This window comes from Crinia signifera, chromosome 3 (genome assembly GCF_055691185.1).
Source record: "Crinia signifera chromosome 3, ASM5569118v1, whole genome shotgun sequence".
Classification (NCBI taxonomy): domain Eukaryota; kingdom Metazoa; phylum Chordata; class Amphibia; order Anura; family Myobatrachidae; genus Crinia; species Crinia signifera.
The window spans coordinates 79,045,884-79,058,044 of NC_139219.1; the positions used below are offsets into that span (position 1 = coordinate 79,045,884).

General features: G+C 43.7%; 1 protein-coding gene across 2 annotated transcripts in view; it reads right to left on the reverse strand.

Annotated features, from left to right (window-relative positions):
* CRIM1 (cysteine rich transmembrane BMP regulator 1) overlaps positions 1-12,161 on the reverse strand; it is a 640,446-nt gene that overhangs the window by 298,390 nt on the left and 329,895 nt on the right. For both annotated transcript variants that reach the window (XM_083176101.1, XM_083176102.1), the window contains exon 5: positions 3,533-3,654. In XM_083176101.1, the coding sequence (XP_083032227.1) occupies positions 3,533-3,654 (122 nt within the window). The remainder of the gene's footprint in view (positions 1-3,532; positions 3,655-12,161) is intronic.

The window sequence follows — 12,161 nt, forward strand, 5'->3', positions numbered from 1 at the left end:
TCCATAAATCCTCTTCTGCCGTGCTATCCTCCTCCTTTAATTGCCAAAGCTGTATCTTATCCAGCATCATAGATCATATAGTGTCCAAAGGTGAGGAAAAGTACTTGGGTGCAGATACTTCCAAAACCTCCCTGCCCTCCCATCACCCATGTACACATTATATAAGTCATAACCCTGCAGCCAGTATTGACATTTTCCAGAAATACTGCCCCCGCCCCCCCCCCAAAAAAAAAAGGTGCAAAGACATTTGTCACATTGGATACCTTTTCGCCGGCACGCCCCCTTTTCAACACTTGTAAGGAGGAACATTGAATTCCGTATGTCGGGAAACTGTAGAACAGGGAGAAAATGGTCCAGGATTCTGACTGTCGGAACGTTCCGGCAATCGGAATCCAGTATTGAATACCACCTTTGTTGCTAAAAACAAATTTAGTAGAGTGAAGTCTTGGCTGGATTTATGTGATGCCTCAACTCCTACTGTTAAATAGGAATCTAGAATAAATTTGTGCAAAATAACCAGATTCAATGACATCATCCATTTCAAAGACTTATAAAGAACATCCAGTAGGGCCATCTTAACACATGGGCTTACTGGGCAGCTGCCCTAGGACCCCTTAATTCTAGGGGCCTTCAAGCTGGGTTTTAATGGCGCCTGCAGAGTTTTTTGTGAGACTAGTAGAGCTGCTGGGAAACACTCTCTTCTGACCTACAGCCAAACAGTTAATGACTAAAAGCATGCTAATTGCTCGATGGTTATGACTTTTTAACTTAAGTAGGGGCCCCATTGCTTTGCCTAGGGCTCACAATGCCTTTAAGACGGCCCTACTATCCAGCTGTTAAAGGTTCTATTTCTATACAAGCTTCCATAATGTTGTAAGAGAAATGACAAATATACTGCAGATTCATTTTACACCATTTCATAGAAATAATGTTTTGGTATCAAAATATAAATCATAACACAAGGGGCGGGATGCTATATAGCAGAAATGCGGTAAAAACCCCGTTTTCGGGGTTTCTACCGCATTTCTATATGCTATATGGCGCCTCCGCAGTGTCAGCGCTGCGGAGGGAATCGCCAGCTAAAGCTGGCGAATCCCTGCAGAAGCCTATGGGCTTCTTACCGCAGCGCTGTTTGAGGGATCCGTCACGGATCCCTCCCAGCGTGCCCTGCGGCCGGCGCCGGGGTCTGCGCATGCGCAGATGGACTCCCGGGTCACAGACCCGGAAGTCCAGCGCCGGCACCGCATCGCAAGGGACAGCTCTTACCGCAAGAGCTGTCCCTTGCATGAATAACGGCATATGTTATAGCATATGCCGTTACTAATAATGCGGTAGCCGGCGATAATGGGCGCGGATGTTACAACATCCCGCCCAAGATCTTAAACAATAAGGCAGTTATATGGAACTCCCATCTTAGTAAATTTACCCCACTATGGCAGAAACTATGTTATTAATACAGTACAGGAATTAAAGTCAACTTGTACAGACTGACAAAACTAAGTCCTCCCCTCTCCAGACCAGTAAAAAGTATCAAAAAGATTTTGAGGCCAAATGTATCAAGCTTCAAACACTGATAAAGTTGATAGTGATAAACAAAAAGCCAATCAGCTCCTAACTATTATTTTTTTAAACTATATATATATATATAATTTTATATATATATATATATATATATATATATTGCATCATTTAAAAAAATATTGGATGCCATATTATGCTGTAGAATATTGATATACTTTTTTAAGTCATTTGCATACATGTTTACATACATTTTCAGATAAACTAGCATTGCATATTTACTAACAGCCACTCAACAACTAGCATGTATAAAAGAGGTTCCTCATTCATCCTTCTGAGGAAGCCGCTGAATTCAAAGGCGTAAAGGATACCCACTGGTGCCGGTACCACCATACAGCCATAAACAAGCTTTGATTCATTGCCACTACCCCGGGAGCGTGGACGAGTCCGCCTGGCTGCATTGCACACGCAAGGAATCTGCAGCTGAAACCCGAGAGCTATACCTGGAGTTTGGCAAGTTATTAAAACCTTTAAAGCAATAACATCACTGACTGCTAAATTGGCTAATTACCCACTGGATAATGCATGTTAATACATACTAACCCATAGGGGCTGTGAGAGAGCCACCTGTTGCTAACTGGACTAACCTGCCTCATATAGGCTATCACAGAACTTTCAGCCTACTAATCCTCGTTGGGATAACTAACATATTTGTTTACACTTAAAGGGACAGTCCCATATTAAACTTCACCTTCAATTTTATTTTATTTATTTTTTATGGTTGTTTTATAATTTGTATATTACCGGCCGGTGATTAATGTCTAATTAATAAATTGTACTAACTTTTAAATTAAAATATGCTATATTGAAAATTCACTTGGATCAGCGCTATCTCTAATTTTCTTTGGTTGTCTTTCTTGTGTTTCAAGGGGTGGAGTATCCCCTTGATAGCGACAGCTGCAGATCCAAGAGTGCTATATATTACAGACTTGCGCTCTGACAATTTGTTCTTTCCATTACGAAAACAGGTGCACATTCAATCAGTTAACCTGAGTAGGGGTCATCTCCCTGCCAGGGGCAGGTCTTATAGCATACTTTCCTAGTATATATATATATATATATATATATATATATATATATATATATATATAATATATATATAAATTCATCAAACTACCTTTCAGCACTTTCCTGTTCTTGGCAGCATACAGACACTATTATCATTAACACCAATTTACAGGCCTGATTTGTTTCCTGATAATTCCCCTCTAAGAACACAGCTTCTTTATTTATTCAGCTACATTTGGAAAACATCAGCATCTACGTCCTATCACATAATGCCACCTCTGACTGATCTCTTTTGATGGGATTTATCTACTTTGGACTTCAACCACGTCAAAAATCTTTACATGCATGAAAGTTACTTGCAGCTTTTGATCCTATTTGGGTAATGTGAACAGATAAGACAGTTCGCAGCTTGACCAAAGGGCTGGAGAAAAAAAAAATGGTGCTCTCAACAATGAATTCATTTAGAATTAAATACAGAGCAACTGAGGGAAGATTAAATCAGATAAATGAACAAGCCTACACCCACAAGTCATTTAATCACCTTTGATGCATCTCCCCTGTCCTTTATTTATTTAATTTCTTCATTTTTCATTGATGTGCAGTCTGAAAGCAAACTGTAATCTTCGTTTAAGATACTAATTAAAGAGATCCAGCCAACTTGTAAACAGTATAAAAGGTTAAACAACAGAGGAGAGGTGTCGTTTTCATAACCTCTAATTTGGTTGCGTAGTAGTCAAGTGTCTCCTATGTAGTGGAGGCTCCGGAACAGTCCAAAATTCAAGTAGGGGAGGCACACCAACTGTCAGTGAGTCTGTTTGGAATGGCAGTTGGTGGGAGCGAGTGTGGCTCCCCTATTTGAATTTTAAACTGTGCTGCAGCTCCGCTTCAGGAGCTATCATTGTTCGTATCCAATCCTTCCATCCATAATATAAAGGAATACACTTACCATTAACACACTCAAAGACGTCACAGCACTTTCCAGGTGTCCCATTGCCTCGCAAGACTATTCGGGGGATCGATCCCGCTTCACAGACAGGGAAGCTGCACAACCCCGACAGGCATTCACATCTGTGTATAAGCAAAAGGTGAAGAATTTGTGAGCAAAAAAAAATCGTATTATTTATTTCTTTATTAACAGTTTCTTATATAGCGCACACATATTCCACAGCGCTTTACAGAGTATAGATGAACATTCACATCAGTCCCTGCCCCACACAGGGTTAATTTTGTTGGAAGCCAAATAACCTACCAGTATATTTTTGGATTGTGGGAGGAAACCGGAGTATCCGGAGTAAACCCACGCAAGCACGGGGAGAATATACAAACTCCGCACAGTTAGAGCCACGGTGGGTATCGAACCCGTGACCTTAGCGCTGTGAGGCAGTAATGCTGACCATTACACCATCCGTGATGCATTGACATTTTTTTAATAATTAAATATCAATTAAACTGATTGGGGAACACTAATGCAAGGGGTATTGCCAGCAGATGTCAAAACAGTCTATTACTTGTACAAGTTCTGCATTATCAGTCAGCGCACAGGAGCAGTAGACTCTAGCATACCAAAATCAATACGGTTTATTCACTTTTATTCTTCAAAAGAAACAAACACAGCAATGTCCTTATTAGAATTGAATGCGGCAATGTCCTTATTGCAGAAATTGAGTAATTAGAGTAATTTATGAAGGCCAACGAAACAAACTGCATCTCTAAGAGTGTTCAAGTGCAGCTATATATAGTCCTGCTCATAACGCACTTAGGTTTTCTCAATTGAGGCTGCTGGTGCAGGACATTAATACACTGTCCTCTGTTCTGTTAAGAGCAGCTGTATTGCACTTCAGTAAAATCATATTTAAAAATTGCTTACTGATGTCCAATTTTCTCACCTCACAAAGCAAGCTTGGAATATATTCAGCATTTTATTTTCTGTACATAAGGGATATGCTTAGGCCAGCAAAGTAGCCTATAGCAGCAGAAAATGTATATCTAGGTATCACTTAACTTATTTATTTATTCACAGTTATTTATATAGTGCACAAATATTCTGCAGTGGTTTGCATAGAATATTTAAGGCCCATACACACTGGGCGATTTTGAGCTAAAAACAGCTCAGTTCTACCCTCCTGGAGGCTCACACAAATTGGGTAACTCTCCTGGCCCCCCGGGAAGGTGGGCAAGTCTCCCGCATCGTCCCCCAGCCACCGCACCCCTCTTCCCTGCTGCATCAAATGCCAAATTCCACTGGTCCACGGGTAGGGGTCGGGTCTAAAATGCTGCAAATTGTGTCATTTCGCTGCATTTTAACCCCTACCCCAATCTGCTGACCCGCGAATTGCCGTGGTTGATTGTCATGGGGGCGGGGTTTGGTCCATCTCATTGTGCAGTGAGACACGTAGCCTCATCCCACTCCCCTTTCACTCCTCTCCTGGCTTCTCCAGAGAGGAGTGATACAAAAGTAGGCAGGTATGGTTTTACCGCTTTCAGCTCAAAAGCCAACCAGTGTGTACGGGCCAGCGATGATTGCTGATGCGCACTCCCGGTGCTGCCCCTCATCTGTTAGTATTACCAGCAGACGAGTGACGGGAAAGATGGCTTTTCATAGCATCCTGCCTGCAGTATCTATGGTATCTATACATATACACAATAGACACACAATATGTAGCCTCATGTAATGTTTCAATCTTTCAGACCTCCCATGTGGGATATGCAATGGGTAGCTCCAAGAAGTCGGAAAACGAATGGGACTTAATGATGCGTAGTACATCATAACACCCTGCCCACTGCAGTGCGATGTTGCAAATCACATCATCTCACTATGGTGGGCAAAGCATGATGATGTGAATTGTGTCACCACACTGGGTGCCTTCCGCCATTGTTTTGACTGGGTTCAGGGACATTTCCAGACCCTTCAAGAGTTTAAATAATATTTTGTAAGTCTTCTGGTCAATTTGAGTTGGCAAGCATCCCCAATGCATGACTTATAGGGCCTACACACATGCCGATATTAAGGCATTTTCTGAGCGACTTTTACTTAGTTTGGCTAAGTTGCTTAGAAAATGCCCCTACATCGGTGTGTGTGTGGGGGCTATAGTGACAGCAATGCGCGTCCCCACACGTCGCTGTCCGAGATTGAAGGTCAGTGACCATCAATCTCGCTGGTCGCCAGTGTTCTCCACCGGACACAGCACTGACAGCTCGCAGTGTAGCTCTGTGTGCTGAGCATCAGCTGCACAGCATTGCCCGACCTAGCATAGCTAGGAAGCCCAAACCACATCGCTATGTGAGTAGGGCCCATTACAGTATACACAGTAAGACTCCCAATCAGTATACATAGCACTGCACCTCCTCATGTCTGCACTGTGCATATGCAGTGGCTCTGAGAGAGGGGGTACTAATTACACAGGGCCCAGGTCTTATGGGCACAGTGGGGCAGCGACCCCATGACCACGCCTCCCACAACTAGAATATGCCCCCTGAAAATAACCTGGACCCAGCAAGGCTCAATACTGCCCTGTACATATACTATATGGAAAGCATTTATCATGTACAGTATGTAGTAGAAACAGTATGTTGCCTATGGCTGAAGTAATGTTAGCAGTAACTAATGTCAGCAGTATACACAGTATCCATCTGCTGTCGGCAATACATGTTGTATCGGCATGCTAATGTCAGCAATGCATTATATTCACGTTAGAGCATGAGACCTGCATATGCTCCTGGCATGAAGGTAACGCCCACTGCGTATATATGTACAGCAGGCTTTGGGGGAGCTACTGTATACCGTATGTAGTGTCTGAGGAGAACGTATATAAATAGAATACAAACCTTTTGGTGAAAGGCGAAGCTGGATTCCCCACTGTGAAAATCCTGTTCTTACCTTTGTAATAAAATTGGCTCCAGGCAAGAGGAGTTTATGGGTAGAACTGACAGTATCAATAATCTATTGCGTACTGTACATTGCTTTTTTCAGAAAAAGTATTCAAAAGAAGCTGTGTCAGAACTATGTTGGAGAAGAATACAACGTACATCAGAATTGTACGAGCAGATTTTTAGAACTCTTGAGTGCTACTCTCAATTATTCATCAGACAGAATACACCTTGGAATCTGTGGGAGGGTCTACCACATCCCCCATCAAACTCCGCTTTTTGACAGCAGCACCAGACACCTAGAGGATCACTATTTCCATAATTGCTATACCACACAGACGCAGCATGCCTGGGATTGGGCTTCTGAATGACATGATGGGAATATATATATATCTATATATATATAGATATATATATATTCCCATCATGTCATTCAGAAGCTTTAAAATAACTGTATGTGTGTAAAGCTGAAGATCTTTAGCAAAGTGTCAGGGCGAGATGTATCAAATGGAAAATGCGGTAAAACCCCGGTTTTACCGCATTTTCCAATGTATCAAAAATGATACCGCACTGAAGGGTATCGCCACCTTTGGGTGGCGATACCCTATAGAAGCCTATGGGCTTCTTTTCGCCGCCCGTCGACGCAGAAGCAAATTCGCCGCCTCACCGACCCCCCCTCTGGCTTACCTCCTGGACCCCGGAAGGTAAGCCCTGCCTCCCCCTAGTGAAGCAGCCGGACATCCTTCCAGCTGCAGGGGGGGAGGAGGACGCGCCGGGGACAGCATGCATAGCTGTCCCCGGCGTGAGGGGAGAGCGTGGCGGCAGGGAGGTGACGGAGACTCCCGCACACCAGTGTACAGGTATCGCGGGGGGCCTCCTTCACCGCACCGCGATGCCAGCCGCATATGTTAGTACATATGCGGCAGCATCGTGGCGGGGGGGGGGGGGGGGGGGGCGCGAAGGGCGGCAATGTATTTTAATATATCCCGCCCTCAGTGTGTAACCAGACTAGCTCTCGCTAATTATTCTGCATGATGCTATGACATTTCTACATTTCTACCTCCACTTACTAGAAGGGTCAGCTAAAGGGTCTTCTGTATCACTAAACACAACTGACATTAAATTATAATTAAAGTGGATCTAACACTTTAAAAACTGATACAAATGATATGTTGCTAGACATTGTTGCTAGTAGGGCAGTGTACACAGAAAAATAGTAGTGCTCTGACTGGAGCATGAAGGGCCCCATAGGGGGGGAAATGTAGTGGGTGGTAGGGGCCCATATATAGGGGTGTGGCTAGACTCCAGAAGGCGAGTGATATGGCAGACCATGAGAGAGTGCATGGTCAGTGCCCCATACACAATATTACTGTGCAGTATAATGTAACAAGTATAATGTGGACCTCCTAACATTCGTATTTTTTGAATCGGGCTCCCATACGGCCCTGTCGCGCATGTTCCCAAAAAGGGGCGTGGCCTCAGGAACAGGAGGCCTGGCCAGCACTCAGAGATCCTAGCCATGCCCCCTGTCTCCTGTGAATAGACAGTGTGTACATGCACACAGTGTCTATTCACTGCTGTGACAGGGGGACTCCCAACTGGCCCACTCCCCACTGTGGGACATTGATGGACCCAGAGGGTAATGTGGAAATAGGGACAGTTGAGAGGCATGTAATGTACAATTCAGGTGCACAATCTGGACCCTGATCTCTATTGTAGGAGGCTGGCCCACCGGCAGTTACCCCTGTGCTCCTGTTGGGCAGTCCTGCCCTTGTGCTTGGGGAGAAAGGAGGAGACATTGCTGTCTTCAGCCTCAGGACCTTGGAGGAGAGCCTGCGCCAACAGTAACACTATCATGATGTCTATGTAGAGCTAACTACATGATGGCTGGGTGGCTCTGCAGCCATGCTTAGCTGCCATCATATGGAGGGGCATCCAGACTAAATTCACGTATGAGTATAACATAGAGGGCAAGTCGGCCAGGCTTAAGTTACTACGTTGGGCCAGTCACAGGAGTTATAGACATGAGTGACACGGCTAGTGGGATTACAAGGGCGTTTCTTCCTGTGATAAATAAGCTTATTATTATTATTGTTATTATTATTATTATTATTATTATTATTCAGTATGTGGTTTGAATACTTTGTATGCAAAATAGGTCATTCACAAAATGTGAAATATGAATGGGATCTGGAATGTCACAGAAAAAGCCATGAGGGGCTTCTGGCTAGTAAATAAAGAGACATGGGAGCCCCCTGAACTGGCACACAAAGGGGAATGAGCAGATCTCTGATATATAAAGTGCAGAATTATCCACACACCCGCTGCAGAAATATGTAAAAGAAAAAGAAGCACCTCTTCTTGTCACCAATCCCAGCAGAGCAGTGTTCCCTGCCAAATGTGAGGGGTGAGGATTTCACCAATGAGCAGAGCCATATCTAGAGGGTGAGTGTGCAGGACTCTGTTGGCTGCACCATCACTATCCCACAGTCCCTGCATATCTCATGTGACTGGCATGATGTTATTTCAGGAGGCATGTCCAGCTGAAGGTGATTGGTGGCAGTAAGCACGCCCACTTTAGTGGAGTGTTGCTCGGAGAATTGTCTCTAGAAGCTATAGTCTCCTTCAGAATTTTGCTATGGAGCCTACAAAGTTCTCCCTGGTGTGAAGATATGGTGGCACAAATAGTTTGGGGAGAGGGCATATTACATAGCCCCAAAAATCTGTGCCAAGTAAACCATTAAAGGAAACTGAAGCAGCCCTATGTTGACTATCAATATCAAACCAGCATCAATAAGAGCACTCGACACTTCCCCGTGTCTGCTTCCTCTTAAGCTCAAGCTCGCTGACAGGAATCTGCGCTGCCAGACGCTTGCGGACAGCTGAGCTTGAAAGATGAAAATGCTTTCCTTTCAATATAAGTGATAGTTGGCATGATATTAATTGATATCAATTGCTATTAAACATACTTGCAATGGATGACTGCACTTTGACAGCATGTGTTTCCTCCCAAGGCCTATTTTGAGTGCCAGGGATGCCATTATAATTGTAATAACAAGTGAAAGTAAAATGTGAGGTATAAAGAATGGAGCTACTGTGCTCGGGATAAATTTCCCCTGACAATATGTATTTAATAACATGTGTCTCGGAGCTAAAAGGAAACTGAGCAATATTTTACACTTCACTCACTTTTTTTTTTTTTTTATAAACTGGGAAATAATGAAAAACAGCTTTCTTTTAATAAACGTTTAAAGAGCTTATGTTATCATTGTATCCTTTAGCGCCATGCACAAAACTGCAGAAAAGATGAAAGGAACATATTATATTTTTATTATCAGAACTGTAAATATTTAGTGAACTATTTTTATATAAAAGTAATGTCAAAATTAATTTTAAATAAGCTTTAAAAGGGAATTCCGCTCCCACTAGTAAATCAATGGAAATGTTTCCACATCTTGCTATCTACATTTATATGTGAGGGATTCAGGAACGATCACATGTGCAGACATAATGACAGATGGTTCCTGATTGGATGAGTTCTGTGACTGTCTAATAACATGCCAGATGGCACTTGGACATTTGGAACTGTGTTTGTGTCTGATCCTTTACCTGCCAAACTGGTTCACACTGATCTTAAAACTGCAAGCTATGACTTTACATATTAAAGGATCTTAAAACAAAAACTTGCCAGTTCTTTTATGAATTTCACATTCCAAAGGAAAACTGGGAAAATATTACTTACCATATATACTCGAGTATAAGCCTACTTTTTCAGACCATTTTGTATGCTGAAAAAGCCAGCCTGCGTTTTCCTAGTTTTTTGTTGTAAAATTAGGTGCCTCGGCTTATATTCGGGTCGGCTTATACTTGAATATATACGGTATTTGTATTCAGGGAAGTGATTTAAATATTGTCCAAAAACTACTATGGAACGCTGCCCTAACAGCAACATTATGATGGGAAAAAGTAGAGGTGTTGGGTGACCTTTTTCTAATTTAGAGTACTTTGGCCTCCCACAGGTGTGTCTATAATGCTGACGCTAAATATTTTTTTTTTTTTCCTAATTTGGATTTGTGAATTGCCAACACTAATGGCGGGATGTATCAACATACATCCGCGCCCTTCGCACGGCAGCCGCCGCGATGCTACCGCATATGTACTAACATATGCGGCCAGCATCGGGCTGCGGTAACGGAGACCCCCGCGATACCTGTGATGTGGGCTGCGGGGGTCTCCGTCACCTCCCGGCGGCTGCCAGCGTCCCCCTGCATCTCCTCCTCCCCCCTGAAGCCGGATGTCCTCCCGGCTGTGACACCAGGGGGAGGAGGAGGTTAAAGGAGGACGGAGGGGGGGGGGGGCGGCGGCGCGCGGACGGCGTACGTCGGGCGGCGAAAGAAGCCCATAGGCTTCTATAGGGTATCGCCACCCTCTGGGTGGCGATACCCTGGCCTGCGAAAACGGGGCGAACCGGTGATAGTACATAGGAAAATGCGGTAAAACGGGGGTTTTACCGCATTTTCCCTTTAGTACATCCCGCCATAAGGAACATATGTATAAGGAAAACAACTGTTTTTTTGAAGTTGCTAGTTCTGTAAGTGTGCTTCATATTTTACATTGGAAGGTTGTGCTGTAAGGCTACAGAATACGGTCATTGGACCACCACCAAGTAGGTCAAAAAGCATTAGGTCGACACCACTAGGTCGACATGCAGGAAGGTCAACATGACTTTAGGTTGGCAGGGTCATTAGGTCCACAGGGTTAGGTCAACAGGGTCATTATGTTGACGTGTGGAAGGTCGACACGGTTTTTTTACTATTTTTTTGAGCCAACATGTGCCGACAGACAGTATTTTATGCCCTACCATCCACTAGAGTGTTGTGGGAGAATAAAATAGTGTGCTGAGCATAGTGAGGCACCATGCCCGAAGCATGGTGAGAGCAGCGAGCCATGCAAGGGGATGCAGTGGTACGTTTCGGTGTCCATGTCGACATGACATATGCCGACAGGCGGTATTTCATGCCCTACCATCCAATAGGGCATGGTGAGAGAATAAAATAATACCCAAAGCATGGCGAGAGTAGCGAGCCATGTGAGGGGGCACGGTGCTACGTTTGACTGTTTATGTCGACATTTGGGTGAAAACAAAAACCATGTCGACTTTTTCACCATAGACCTTACCTATGTCGACCTAATGACCCTGTCAACCTTACCCATGTCGACCCAATGACCCTATCGACCTAACGTCACATTGACCTTCCTGCATGTTGACCTAAAGTCATGTCGACCTAGTGGTGTTGACCTAATGCTTGTCGACCTACTTACTGGTGACCCAATGATCCATACCCAAGGCTACAATGACCAAAATATGCCTTACAAATAAATGCTATCAAAACCCTAACTTCACTGTATAGCCAAATAGGGGATGTTACTTCCACTTTTGCAATGAATTCAGCCTTTGCCGTTACACTCAAAGTCATTGTTGAGTCATAAGTCAGTATGTGATTGATCAGTCTGAAAGGGATAGAACGAACATGCAGTTTAATGAGGAGTGTTTTTCTGTTACTATCGCTAAGCAGTCTGGGAAATACAAGTTGGCTATAGCTCTAAGCTAGCCATAGACTTTCAATCACAATACTTCGTCATAGTGTGATCTCTTAAGGTATAATGCATTTATTGACTCTTGCAGACAAATCCTCAGAAAAAGAACA